The sequence below is a fragment of the Lepidochelys kempii genome, chromosome 5, assembly GCF_965140285.1.
Source record: "Lepidochelys kempii isolate rLepKem1 chromosome 5, rLepKem1.hap1, whole genome shotgun sequence".
Lineage (NCBI taxonomy): Eukaryota > Metazoa > Chordata > Testudines > Cheloniidae > Lepidochelys > Lepidochelys kempii.
The window spans coordinates 91,126,928-91,141,988 of record NC_136384.1 but is presented as its reverse complement, the minus strand read 5'-3'; the positions used below and the strand labels follow the sequence as shown (position 1 = coordinate 91,141,988).

The 15,061-nt window shown below is 40.3% G+C and overlaps 1 protein-coding gene across 2 annotated transcripts in view; it reads right to left on the bottom strand.

The window, feature by feature from the left end:
- GOLM1 (golgi membrane protein 1) overlaps positions 1–15,061 on the bottom strand; it is a 96,781-nt gene that overhangs the window by 36,461 nt on the left and 45,259 nt on the right. For both annotated transcript variants that reach the window (XM_073345027.2, XM_073345028.2), the window contains exons 2-3: positions 12,170–12,317; positions 7,066–7,245 (exon numbers count right to left, since the gene is read on the bottom strand). In XM_073345027.2, coding sequence (XP_073201128.1) covers positions 7,066–7,245; positions 12,170–12,317 — 328 coding nt within the window. The remainder of the gene's footprint in view (positions 1–7,065; positions 7,246–12,169; positions 12,318–15,061) is intronic.

Genomic DNA, 15,061 nt, shown 5'->3' with positions numbered 1-15,061 from the left:
ATGCAAGTGTACTGCATTTTCTTTTCTAAGTCAGAATAATTTGATTGTACCTTGGATACCCTCTCAAAATATCCAAAGGGACTAGTCCCTATTATTACTTAGTGATGCTGAAAATTTTTTAATTTTCTAATATGAAACTGCACATATAATTATGAGGAGACAAAATTATTGGGTGCAGAAGGCCTGATAAGTTAAATTCCCTTTTCTTCCAGTCATGTAACCCAGAGAAATAGAAAAGTTTTCAGATAAAAACACCATATGCCCAGGGTCAGTTTGGCTCATGTTCCATGGACCATTTTAAAAATGGAGAATTTGGCATTGTAAACAACAGGGTAACAGTAAAATTAAACAGGACTATTGCAATGCACAATCCCACATGAAGTTACTGCTATTTGATTTTGTACAAGGCATAATAGAAAGATTTTCAGCACAAAATCAGTAAGCCCCCGTGTGAAAGCATGTACGTGTGCTGTGTGGGGCACAGGGTACGTATGTATGCCCCACCACAACTTCCCCTGATTGGGGCAACAATAGAATTGCTTTGACAGATGGGACAAAGAGAAGCCAACACACATTAATATATCATGTTCCCTTTTTAAAAAGGCTTCAGAATAGGAATTATTACCACAAACAGTTCATCAGGACCTCAGTTCAGTGCTCCCAAATTTAACATCCATACTCATGTCTCTAAATCAGGTTAGGCTTGTCTCCTGATGCCAGAAAGAGAAACCACCACTCTCTGTAGCCTGCCTTGCTTCTATTCCCCTCTCTCCCAGTATCCCATTCCTGTGTTTAAATAGCTCAATCCCAGGGTGGGGCACAGCCTGCTGGATTATCCCCAGGCTGTAGGCTCCAGCCTGTCCCTTAAAGGGGTAGTACCTTCTTTCACATCCCCAAAATAAGGATGTGTTTGTACTTCCATTAAGAAACTGATTTACAAGATAGAATGAAAAATTGCGGGTATTCATGTTAAAGTTTATTTATTGCTTTTTCTATTGCAATTCTATTTCTATTGCTGGATTCTATTCTATTTCTATTTTTCTATTGCTTGTTCAGGTGACCAACACTAAAAGGCTCAGACCAATTAACAGTGAAAGCTGAATAAATACAGTCTGTAAATATGCATATTTAATGTAGGTGAAAAGTATTTAATATACAAATGCTGAAACATATAGGACTAGTGATAGAGACAACAGTAGGGTATTAAAGACAACATCCTTGAAGCATGTTGATATGTATATATCTCAGATGCATGCAATATGAACTGAACCTTTCCCCAAGGGAGGTGTGAAGAACAATTGTGGCACATTGTGAAAAGCTGTGAATAAGCAATGGGGAAATGTATTCCATATCCAATATACAAAGTTGTTGTACGTATTCTTTTTAAAACTACTTAGTTGTAGAACTAAGTTTTTTAAAAAAACTACTTAGTGTTCCTATTTTGAATTTTAAAATGGATTATTTAAATCCAAACACAACAAAAAATTAGAACATGCATTAACTGTTTAACCAAACAATTTAAAAAAATGGATACAGCATATATAAGGGATATTTTTCCAGTTATTGTTTTAACAGAAAATGGTGGACCTATGAACATCCTAAATGCAATGAATACTGAGTGATAACTAGAGAGAATATTGGTCTCTTTTAAAAATTGTTTAATGGATTCAAAAGTGCCCTTTTGAACTTCTCATTCCTTATCTGTCTTCATTGAGACTTCATGTAAGCTTCCTGTTCTTTTCAATCTATTTCTGTCTGAATTGCCATAAGTGATTTGCCAAATCTACATTAATCCTTGAAAATTTGAACAGTTCTAACAGGAAAGACTGAGAATGGAAGAGAGACTGGCTCTACAGCCTGATGGTCAGGGCACTCACAGTGGATGTGGAAGATCTGGGTTCAAGTCCCTGCTCTGAATCAGGCACAGACAGAGACACTCAGGTCTCCTGCATCCCAGCTGAGTGCCATAACCACTGGGCTACTGGTTATAAAAGTCTCTTGTCCCCACCCCCAGAATTCCACCATGAAACCCCAGAAAGTTAAGATGAAACTTCCCACAAAAGGGGCAAAGTTTTCAGTTTGAATATGGAGCACTTTCCAACAAAAAAATTGTTGAAAAATTCCCAACCAGCTTTACTGCCTTCATCTCAGGTGGATCCTCATTCAGCCAGCTGCTTGAACAGCCATCCACCCTAGCAACCAGTGACTCTCCTGCTAATACCCCATAGACAACCTCAACCCCTCCTCCCCAACTCCAGCCACCCTGGGGCATCAGTTGTATGTAGCAAGAAGATGGAGAAGTCTTTTGTGCTGACCTCAAAGGGGTCCCTGTATAGAGTCTGCCTCTCCTCAGAAAAGGCATGGTGCTTTTTCTCTGCCAGACACTGGGGTAGGGCTGGAAGGACTGCCGTTTTGCCTGGTGGGCAAAGCTCCTAACACACCAAAGCCACAAGAGAGCATGGATGTTGACAGCATCTGACCCATTTTAAGTAGATTTCATCCCAGCTGACCTTACTCAGGAGTTAAGGGCAGCCCTGATGTTATCAGCCTGCTCAGCAGGCCACCCTGCAAGCTGCCATCCTGCAGGTCCTTGGGGAAGTGGAGGGAGAAGGATCTCAGGTGCAGATGGGCTCTATTGAGCTTGATCTCACAATTCTTTTCCAAAAATCTTTTGTGTTATATTATCTGCCATCATGGCAATACATATTTGATATGCTACTAATCCAGTGCATAATTAACTCCTGAAAATTATTCATCCATTGACACACATACAGTAGGACAATGAAATGAAAAGTAATATGTCTCATAAAGAACTGCAGCAATAGATTGACCTTGCATGTTACCTGAGAGTCTGTTCTGGTAAAAACTATCTACAGCCCAAAGATTTGTTCTCTCCCAGGCCCATGGAACTCTCCCTAATTCCCCCACACATCATGTGCCCTGCAAAAACATAAACATAAATAAATAAAAATCCCCTCTCTCTCACATAAGATACTTTTGGTTTTCAATCAGGTTTTTGTGGAAATGCTGATCATTCACGGAACAGCCTGAAATATGAGTTAGCTAACCATATTGCACGTAACTGCCAAAATTCAGGGCTTGGAATTTCTGTGTAAGAGAGCATTCCTTCTGAGAGCTCTCCCCATCTGTAAAGCCATTACTCTTTTCTCAGTCAAAGCACTTCAAAATCCATGGGTATGAGAGAAGAAAGGGAGTAATGTACTAATGTATAAGCTCTCCCATAAAGGGCTAAGTGTTCTTTTATGCATGTCATTCCCTCCTAGGAACAAGGAAACTGAACTGGCCTCCGTTTCTTCCTCATTCACCATAGAAGGCAGGGTTGCCCTCCATCCCCACAATGGCAGGGAGCTTAGTCCACAGAACTGTTGTAAACTGGGGTTCCACTGGAGGCCAAGGTCAATATTGCAGAGCAGCACACTCCTGTAGCAACCATGCTTCCATCGGCTTTCCCTCTCCAAGAAGGTTTCCAGTCTGCCGTGAGGGAACCCATGTCAGCTTAGTCAGTAAGATCTTGTGCCAAGATCACAACATGGTGGCACGGGGGAGAGGGAGAAGTTGAGAACATGCGGCCATGGAAATCAGCCCACCCCCTCATTCGAAGTGGCAGAGACTGAACACGTGTCACATCCACAAACGGTTTCCATGGGAGAGTTAGAAGGTATAACAGGCTAGTGCATGCACACCTTCCAGTGCTAGTGTGCTGGAACATGCTACTCTCTGTTCACAAAAGCAGAGGATAGCAGAGAGCCCAGTGTGTTAATGTTCACATAGCTTGGGCTACAATGCTGGCCTTGTAGTTTTAACAGCAGACTCTAGGAAGTATTCCATTACTGAATGTTAAAGGCCTACATTTTAGGAGGGACCATAAAAAGGAAAGCATTTTTGAAACAGAGATCTAACAATCAAACAATCCCACAGTTCAGAGGGAATCTACCAAAGGGAAGGAACTGTAAAATGCAAGAGTTCACATTACTTCAAAATATCATAAGTGGTGATGTCTATACGTTAGGCAGAGTGTAATGTCATTTTTCTGGTGACATTATTTGACTGTGCTGCTTGAGGAGCAGAAATGGAATATGGATAGATGCCAAAAATAGAGAGGGACCTAGTATTGTACCTAGTATTACGGAGCTGTACATTCAGAGATTCAAACAGTGGTACCTTTCCTGAGGAAAGTAAGGGCAAATAGGTCCCACAGGACACAGCAGTAGCCGCAGCCATCACTACTAGACAGGAAATCTGGCAACAATCCAACCACAAGAAAGTGCTCACTGGGATTCTGTCTACATTAACATCTGAGATAGTGTTAACACGTTTCTGGAGCATTGTGTTTAAAACAGCCAAGGATTAATTTCAAACTGGAGCAAATTTTTTAAATAAAATATATAAGTACATTATAAACCTGGTCTCTCAAGCCTTTTCAAGGAAAACAAAACTTAACAAGGTTTTTAAAAAAGTACATTGGGGTGTAACAGGAAGCCAACAATATTTAGATTCTTAAATCACCTCCCTCACCATAGTGTCTGAATGCCCGCTGCTGATTTTTGTTTGCAAGTATTGCATCTCATAACTTACAATGTATTTTTCCATCCAAAGTTTTTGAATAGCAAACTATGGTCCAGAATAAGGTGCCATACAATTTCCAGTGGAGCCCAGTCTATCTTAACACAGCTCCTATACTTTCCTGTTTAATCAGCTACATCCAATCTGCTGAGATCTGGTGGTACCTGAAGGCCACAACTCAGAGTGTAGGTCAGAAGGCATTCCATAACAGGAACAATAACCCAAAAATGATTCCCATCAGTAGAAGTCATCCAGCAGCAATGTGGGGAAGATACTACTGGATCAGGGATGGTTTCCAAAAGAAGAAATCTTTGAGCAACGAACATCTCCCTAGTGAACTTTAGTAACAAAAGGCTGAGAAAGCTATATTTAAAGATGTCACAATATTATTTAAAAGTAGATGTGTGTCATTTTTCATATAAAGAATTTTCCATCTGTTAAAGCAGTATTGCCAGCCCCAAGCATTCAAAATTCACAGATTCTAGTTCTTCTGCAAAAGTATCTGAATACTTCTGAGCTTTTTTGCTAATCATATTGGGTTTGGGGAGGGGTGCACAATGTGCAAGACCTTCACATACATACAACAACCATTACCACCTATATAAGCACAAGGGAATGCAAACACCCTTGTAATTCTTGCTGCCATTTTTAATTTTAGAAGTTAATGTAAAGGCCATAAGGCAACTATAGGGGTACTAAGCGGTTGTCAGTTCCAGGGAAAATCATCACTTCAATGTTAATGTCTTGAACCAGCAATGCACTTTGTGGTAAAGTGCTGGGATTCAGTGTGGCTTTAGACCTGGTCATTCCACTGTCAACCAGACTTTTACATTGAGGCAGCTGTTGAGAAGATAGCTGAATCTAATAAGCATGCACAGCGTTTTTTAGAGACTTCCATCTGGCCTTTGATTCAGTACATCTAGCAAGTTTGTGGGATCTAATATGAAACTGCATCCCTGAGAAGTCAGCATCATTGACAGAAGAACTCTATAGTGAAATGCAAAGCATTGTTCAATTAATGGTAGATATAGAGAATGGTTTCCTATTTCCATGGGAGTTTGTTCAGTAAGGCTGCATCCGGTCACCATCGTTCAATATCGGCATTGACTGGTTGGTGGATAAGCTTGAGCAGGCAGCTGTCAGTGGCAGGAAGCTGAGCACCATTCTACTTTGAGATCTTGAATATGCTGATGACATCATTTTGTTGGCTCAGTTTGGCGAATGGCTGCAGCTGAAGGCCAATCTGGTCAGGAAAGAGCAGCGCACATCAGTCTGTCTTTTTATTCAGTTAAAATGAAGTCTGTGGACATTACCATCAAGCAGCCATCAGCTTGAGTTTACAACCCGGATGAGATGTCGAACATGTGACAACTGTCAAATATTTGGGCAGAGTCAAAGACAACGTTGGAAGATGTGAACACTCCTATAACAGCAGATGCTGCCATGTTTCCATCCCTGCAGCGGCCTCTGTGGTGATGTCATGACATCAGACCTGTCATGAAGCTGCAGAGAACCACAGTTATACAAAGGCTGTTGCATGTGAAAAGAAGGTCCTGAGGAAGACTGAAGACCACTGCACTGATGTTTTCAATTATTGTGGTATTCATCAGATGTTCTATAGCAAGTGGCGGGACAAGATCAGAAATGAGGATATTCAAAGCTTAACCCAGCAACCACCTCCATCAGCACCAGCTGAATTTCACCAGCCCTCTTGGTATGGGTATATTATTAGAATAGAAGACCAATGAATTCTAAAGCTTGTTTACCAAGCAAAGCCCCTACATGGCCGGTGATCACATGGGCACCAAAATCTTCCGTGGCATGCTAAGATTGGCAGTGATGGACATAAACTGAATATCCAGCCAGACCACCTTAAGAACCTAGCCAGAGATTGATCCAGGTGGTGTTCAACCTTCAAAGAGACCATGACACTTCGGGATTTACCATCATGATTATGAACAATGTACAGAGAGGTTTTTTGACATAGAAAGGACCAACGCAGGATCATGAGGCTAGGTTAAGTTATTTTTATCACTGACTTCAAAACAAGAGCAGAGTTTGGTCAATGCTAAGGACTTCTGAAAATCCCACCTGTCACTTTTAAAGTGCTATTTAACAACAGCATCATGTGCTATATTTGTTATATTATAACTGCATGTAACTCATCCATGAGACACAATTTTTGTAAACTCAAAATGGGGGATGTATTGCCCCCCATTTTGTCACCCATGAAGGATTATTTTCGCCATTAAAAATTATTCATCATTTCTTTTACAACTCTGAATACTAGAGATCTGTATTAGAATTCCTTTTTTTGAGTACGGCACATTTCGCCACTGGTACTGATGTCTGCATGATTGCTTTTGTATTAGCTGAAAGATTTAAATAATCCTATTTCGTTACAGAAAATAGTGTGGCAAGAATCCCACACATGAGAAAGTTTCAGACTAAGGTCAACAGCATAACTTGAAGAGGTCCTACCTTCTCATCCTGGTGCACTTTATTGACATTTTCCATCTGAAAACCATGGAGGGACTGGATTTTATCAATCTGTTCACGCTGCTTCTCTAGTTCTCCTTGGAATTCGTTCTTTTTTAGTTCAACAGCCCCTCTCTCTGCTGCCGCCCTTCGGACTTTCCTTTCTAGTTCCATAATCCGACTCTGAAAGGAGGCAGATAAACAAGAGATAAATATAGATGGTTCCTATTAGTTAACGTTACCAGGAGTATTTCTTTGCATGATCTAACTTCAAACTTTCTGTGGAGAGAAAATCTGATTCACCTGTTATGGATTTTCAGTGTATCACCTTCGTCTTCACTGGCTACTTTTTATATTGCATTTACAGAGTGCCCCTCATCTCAAAGTTGTTGCCTAATCCATTGAGTGGTTATTGATTTTTAAGAATTTCCAATTAGTCACTGATTACATTTAAGGGTTTTAAAGGCTCTGGTCCCAGAATCAGGCAGAGCAGAATTAAATTCTATGTCTGTTTGGGAACCCAAGTGTGCACAATGACAACACTTACACTGAGGGCAAAGCAAAGCTTTAAATACTTTTATTAGCATAATTAATAAAACCAAATGTTTCAACCCAAATAAAAGTGCTTAAGCTAGTGTTTTACAGCATATAGGTCTGTAGGTTTCTTGAATTGCCACTATATAAAATACCTTTAAGATAGCTCTATGGCCTACATAGAATCATAGAATATCAGGGTTGGAAGGGACCCCAGAAGGTCATCTAGTCCAACCCCCTGCTCAAAGCAGGACCAATTCCCAGTTAAATCATCCCAGCCAGGGCTTTGTCAAGCCTGACCTTAAAAACCTCTAAGGAAGGAGATTCTACCACCTCCCTAGGTAACGCATTCCAGTGTTTCACCACCCTCTTAGTGAAAAAGTTTTTCCTAATATCCAATCTAAACCTCCCCCACTGCAACTTGAGACCATTACTCCTCGTTCTGTCATCTGCTACCATTGAGAACAGTCTAGAGCCATCCTCTTTGGAACCCCCTTTCAGGTAGTTGAAAGCAGCTATCAAATCCCCCCTCATTCTTCTCTTCTGCAGGCTAAACAATCCCAGCTCCCTCACCCTCTCCTCATAAGTCATGTGTTCCAGACCCCTAATAATTTTTGTTGCCCTTCGCTGGACTCTCTCCAATTTATCCACATCCTTCTTGTAGTGTGGGGCCCAAAACTGGACACAGTACTCCAGATGAGGCCTCACCAATGTCGAATAGAGGGGAACGATCACATCCCTCGATCTGCTCGCTATGCCCCTACTTATACATCCCAAAATGCCATTGGCCTTCTTGGCAACAAGGGCACACTGCTGACTCATATCCAGCTTCTCGTCCACTGTCACCCCTAGGTCCTTTTCCGCAGAACTGCTGCCTAGCCATTCGGTCCCTAGTCTGTAGCTGTGCATTGGGTTCTTCTGTCCTAAGTGCAGCACCCTGCACTTATCCTTATTGAACAAGTAGTCTCCAAACTAATATGCCATTTCTGTTCAGAGGCCGCTTCATCCACTAGTGAAACCCACTAGCTGATTAACCACACACAGCAACCTTATGGAACAGTTTAGGGCAGTGAGCAAATACCACATATACCTTATAACTAAACCTGCATGAAGAGTGTCAGTAGAGATTGAAATATACAAGTTGGCTGGACACCAGAGTTAAAACCCCCACACTTGCAAAAAGTGCCATAGGGTCTTTAATGATTAAGTGGTCAGAACGGGTTTAGGTCTCAGAGGAAAGAATACCACCACTCAGATGACCAATAGATATTTCTGAAAGAGCCATCCAACCTCCCACCCCCCATACAAGTACTGCCCCAGCCTGACTTTCTTATTTTGTGTAATCAGGTAAGACCACAGCAGGTGGTGTATGAATGCAGGGCAAAGATACATATTTGTGAAGAACCCAACTTTATAAATATGGGAAATTTAACACTTTCTTCTGGCTCACTTCAAGACCATACTGAGAACCAGTGGAAGATTCAACAAAAGAAATATCACCATCATATATAGAGAAAATGTCAACGAATTTAAGTCTGCGGATTTTGGGGTTTGTTTGTTTTTTAAGAATTGATTCCATTTTTCTGGAGGCACCTTATATGTTCTGTTGCTTGTTCTCTAAGAGTCATTTATATACTTCCTTCTAAGCTGTGTAACTTCCAGAATCAGTAGAGATTTGGGGGAGGAGGGTGTACAAATTTCAACAGCATTTGTCAAGCATATGAAAACATCTATGGCCTCAGACTGAACTTTATACTCAATCTGGAATCTAACAGGATATATCAAAATCATTTTATCTACTGAGTTTTCAAGAGCAGAGTTCTAGCCTTGTTACTCCACAGTATGCCCTGCTAGACAGAGCCACGTTTAAAGAAGCCACTTGCCTACCCTTTGCAGCTGGGGTTAAGCTCCTACACTGCAATTACCATAGGAGATGAGAGAATGGAAAAACAGAGAAAAATGCTCAAGATTAAACCACAGGAGCAGAGAAAACTTATTCCATCTTAATCCTGCCAAGAAACTGGGTGAGTAAATAGAAAGTGTGTTTTAAAATGTAATGGTAAAGACTAAGTACAGCCCAGCCCATAAGATCTGAATGGTGCTTCTTTTCAAACTGCTGCCAAGGCACTGGGATGGTTTAATGGAAGTAAAGAATTTTACATTTCCTTTGGGGAAAGGTACTGCACAGCGTAGGCAATCAATAATGGCAAACTCACCTCTAGGTTACTGAATCAAGTGTGACCAGGATGGTAATGACTTTTGATTCACCATCTGTAACCAGTTTTGTGGCCTGTGTCATGACTTAAATGGTCTCAACCCAGGTCTTAATGGATAGGTAACCACTCCCAGAGAGAGGCCAGGGACTGAAGGAGCATAGAAGCCGAACTAACCCTATAAGATATGAAATTCTGCCCTCAGAGAAGGGCTAAGACACACTGGAAAAGCAGTGGTGAAAAATGTATCCGGACATTAAGTCATGACACAGCATGGTACCAGTTCTGCAGGAAAAGAGGACTTTGGTTTCTAGAGCTGTCAATCCAGTTAAAATTCAGTAAACTCTGAAGATCGAGCATCTGTTCCATAGACAAGGTTGTGGTGAGTTTTCTGTTACAAGCCCAGTTTGACCATTCCTCTCCCAACTTCACCAGAAATGAACCAATCCACCCAGCATAGTTCTGGTGTGCTGTTCTGCCAGGGGAGACATTTTTAGAAGAAAACGTGGTTAATTGTTAATTGTGCAGTTAATTGTGACTGATATTGTCCTTACATAAAGTATCTTGGGGGAACATCTTGTATTAAATTTATGTATCATTGTGGGCCAGGGCTTGTATGTATGATTGTGTTCTACTCCACGGGAAGGGTTACCATAGCTCCTACAAGAACTAAAACAATGGGGGTGATCACAGTGAATCACTCTCATTATAAATATCTCCAGAGAGGTACTATCCGCCTTGCATATACTGCTTCAAACTGAGTTTCCAGAGAGTAGGAAAACAAAGAAAAGGATTTTGGCTTAAAAAGGCTGTATTTAAACTGAAACAAGACCTTCTGTCTAAGGACCCTAACCCTTGCAGAAGGGTTGGAAAGACTTTGACTTACTAGGGTCCCATAAGATTGATGGGTCACCTCTGCTTTTAGCATGTGTATAGGAACTTTTGTGGAATTTTGTGTGTGTTTTCTCTGTAACGTTTTCACCTTATGAATACATGTGCTTGCTTAGAAAGAGTCATGTGATAACTGGTAACTGCTGGAAATACACTGTTCAGAGCCCGCAGAGAGAAAGCAAAGCACAGGCATTGGCCTCTAGGCACAGTGGCTGGCTGGGGATATCATAGCATGTGGCAAGGGGCCGTGCAACCTTGGAACACTCCTAGTCAGAAGGGAGCGGGACAGGGTGCTCACCTAGACACAGGTGATGGCTGGAGATCTGAGACCTGAGTGGGAACTCCTGGAGTGGAGCATGGAATGGGGGATACAAGTGCAGTTATCCTGCAGCTGTGACAGTAATCAGATAAGGTGTTAATGGAAAAACAACACAGAGGTATTTCACTTCAACGTTAAGAAGGAAGAATGTCATAACTCAAGAGCAGCTTGGCTTAGAGACATCAGTCTTGCAATTAGATCCATGTGGCCAGACTCCCTGCAGAACCTCATTAGCTAGTTTAAGAGCGAACATTCATCGTCTCAGCAAAACAGCCAAAGACACCAGTCCTCAGCAAGGTCTATAAAGGAAATTAAGACCACATACATGGAGCCCCATTGAATCTCAGTTAGATTGTGGGGTCTGATGAGCATTATAAAATGCCCCAGCTCAGCTAACAAGGACCACATGGCCCCCAAGCATTCATTCATTCTGTCTTGCATAACTGCAGTAATTTGTTCTGCACTGCATTTCCACACATCAAGATTAGGTAAATCTGAGAAATCTAATTTAGTCTTCTCAGTCAAAATCTTCCTTAAGAAAACATCATTGCCTTGGAAACTGTCAAAGTGTCATTTTTAAACACCCCTCTGAAAAAGTAAAAAGAGGTTTTCTTATGTCTGATAGAAATAAAATCTGGGAAAGTTACTTTGCATTTTAGCTTGCCCGATATCAACTGCTGCTTGCCTCTTTATGTAACTCTATAAGGTCCTGAGCATCAAGGGCAGTTGTTAAGCCCAAATGCAGGAGCAGGCAAGGAAAATTTTGGGAGACAAAAAGGTTGACAATAGCTGATGAAGAACAAAAATGTGGTGTTTCAGTGGTGATGTACTGAAAGAACAACAACAACAACAAAAAAAACAATCCACAACCAAACACCACACTTGAATATTTAATAACAAGGGAAGTTTTTCATGGAGCGATAATAGCAGTATAAAGCTGCAAAATTACCTCAATGGGGCTAGTGCAAGTGCAATGCCTTTCAGATACTTCTCTTCACCCCTTTGCTGGGAAACTATTAGGAGTGGAGATTTACAAAGCAAACTCAAAGTTTTGTCCTGTTTTTGGTTTGTTTTCATACAGTCCACAAGAATAAATGCCTTTAGCAGCCATATCTATTTGAATATACAGGAAGGAATACAAGAATACTACCTGTAGATCAACATTGCGAGAACTTGCAATCCAGTAATTGAAACCCAAAACGATCATACAAGCCACAAGCGCAGCTATTAGAAGAGGTGGAGATTTCATCCCTCGACGGCTGTTTCCTAGCCCGACCATTTCAAAAGACTGTGGAAATCTGTAAAATTAAAATAAATAAGTCACATTACATACTACTTTGCGAAGACAATTTTATGAGTAGGTCAGACATTCACTGGAACCAAGAACAGCTATGGTTCTACAATAGCTCAGTTAGGGTAAATAAGAATTGGAGTATCCCCAGCAAGGAAAGCATTCTCTCCTGGATTTGTAACCTGAAGATCACAAGGCCATACTGTGCCATCAGTTTTTACGACAAATTTCACTGGATTTCAGTGTGGAATACTGCATAAAAGCCTGATGAGATAATAAAGAGCCACAATAACCACCATACTGGAAGAAGCCATTGTCTACCTAGTCAGTTAACCCCCCACTGGCAGTAGCTAATGTTGGATGCTAACTGGGCAATGCTACTCCACTGGCAGAGGGAGGAAAGGGATAGATTTTTTTGGTATCTCATCCCAGTTGGTGATCAGTCTAGTCCCCAATGCAGTAGGCTGACTTAGGCCTTCATTTTAAAATTTGTCCAAGCTAGTATAATTTCAGATTCTTTTCTTGGTGACACTGACTACTACAGCTCCTTTCATCAGGAGAAAATATAGAGTTGTGTTTCTTCCTGATATTCTGCTCTTCTCCTGTGCTTGCATAATGATAGATTTAAAGCTTCCTTTCTTGCAAGTTGTAGATTCTGGTGGAGCAGGTTTGGCATTTGCATAAAGGGCAGGGAATGAAGCTACACTATGTGCCATGTATTATTTGCAGGCATGAGGAGAAAAGCAGAACAATGACAGAATTTAAACATCTTGCCTAGGTCAGATGTGAAGAGCTGCCTTAGGATAGCTCTTGGTATATGAAAGCCTCATTTGAGAATTTTGAAAAACATGCTTAGTTTAGTGACTTTAAAAAATGCTTAAAAAGTGTCATATCGTTTCATGTATAGTTTTAGCACTCAAAATTAGCTTTGAGTTTTTAATTTAGTTATCATTAAATCCATAAAAAAATTAAATAGTTGCTTGTTTATTTCACTGGAAAACAGCCATCACAAATAGACAAATTACTAATGTCATAGGGAAGTTAATATACACATACTAATCCACTATCATGATGGAAAGAATGTGTTGATCAGTGAATTAATTCCTTAGTTCTAGTAATCTGTGTGAGATTATTTGACAGACGTAAAATGTAGATTACATACCAGAAAGGCATGACTTTTCATTTGAAAAAAAGATTAAATTGCTCTAAATGGGGCTATTCATTACATATTAGATCTGCTCCCTTGAATGCATTCCTCACACTTCACATCATCTTATTTTAAAAGACCAAAACAACAAAATAAGTGAATGAAACATTGTTTTCCCCCTTAAATGCACAAAAACAAAGAACACAAAAAGTTGACCCGGAAGAAAGACAATTGTTATAGTATCGCAGCTAAATAAATATTTTACTAATATATCTTTCTCCACCCCCCAGAAGATACCTGCATTCTCTAAATTAGAACCAATGTTTTCCTGATACTGGAAGTTGCCTGCTGGAAAGTTTTATAACTTGCCAATCCATTGTTGAACTACACAACTTCGAATAAATAAATAGAACCCACTTTACAGTTCTGAAAGTTCTGTCTTTCTCATGCATTCAGGTTGGACAGGAGATGCACTTCCTTTGCTTTAACCAACCTCAGATTTAAAGTGTCAGCTCTCCTTTTGAGAAAGAAACTGAATTTCCTGTGCCTCAACCAACATTACACTACAGGTATCAGCTTTCTATTTGGATTGTTATTTAATTTTTAATCCCAGAGATTTGTTCTCAGCATTTAGATGCAGCAGTTAGAATAATCTGTTTCATCACATTGCGGTTCTTCAGTCAACAATGTTGTGTCTTGACATTTCAAGGATCTCTAAATAGCTAGTGATCTTACCAAAGATCATGTAGTAGCCAAAATAATTGGGGAGTTAGGTTCAGCATTAAATATGAACCTCTTTCTTTTGGAAGTGGAGGAAAAAAGCTATTAAATCAGATGTGACTATTTTAGGGACAATCCTGAAGTTCTTAAGCATTGAGGTAAAACGTCAATTGACTTAAATGCACACATTTAATTCGTAAGGTATGCAGGTTCAGACCACACACTGCTAACGCTTGGTCTGTAGTCTGGAAGTATAACAATCTCATAGTTGTAAGATACTTAACAATTATGTCATGCCAAACCAGATAGGAATTACTTCATTTTGGCACCCAGCGCTGTTTCTATAAAATGGAATATTTTGATAAATCTAGGAGCAAAGAGAAATGATCACATTATGTGGGGAAAAACAGCTGCCCATAACTACAGCTCTCAGTGTACTTCACAAGATAGGGTCTGTTTTTAATGCCCATAGAGGTCTAGCACAACAGAGCCCCAGTTTCAATTGGAATCTCAAGGCATACTGTAATAGACAGAATAGTAAATTTTCTACAGCCTGAACATCCATTATACTACTTGTACCAAATAACTCGAGAATCAAATCAAAGACAACAATCACAGAATAAAGTATCTTCTCTGAAAGAAGCTACATCTAAAATGCTGTGTGGTGCTGGAATTTCACAAACAGAAGTGAGCCTGATGCAGTGGGTAAGGATAGCAAACAGACTTTTGGGACACTGTGTAGGAGTAGGTTTTATAATTGTACTACAAGAATAGAGGTACTAATATATGTCTTGATTTCATTTTACCAGCCATCCTATTTGAATAACAGAAAGGAATGACCCTCTGGGACATTGGTAGAAATGCATCTGACAGACTGCCAGTGT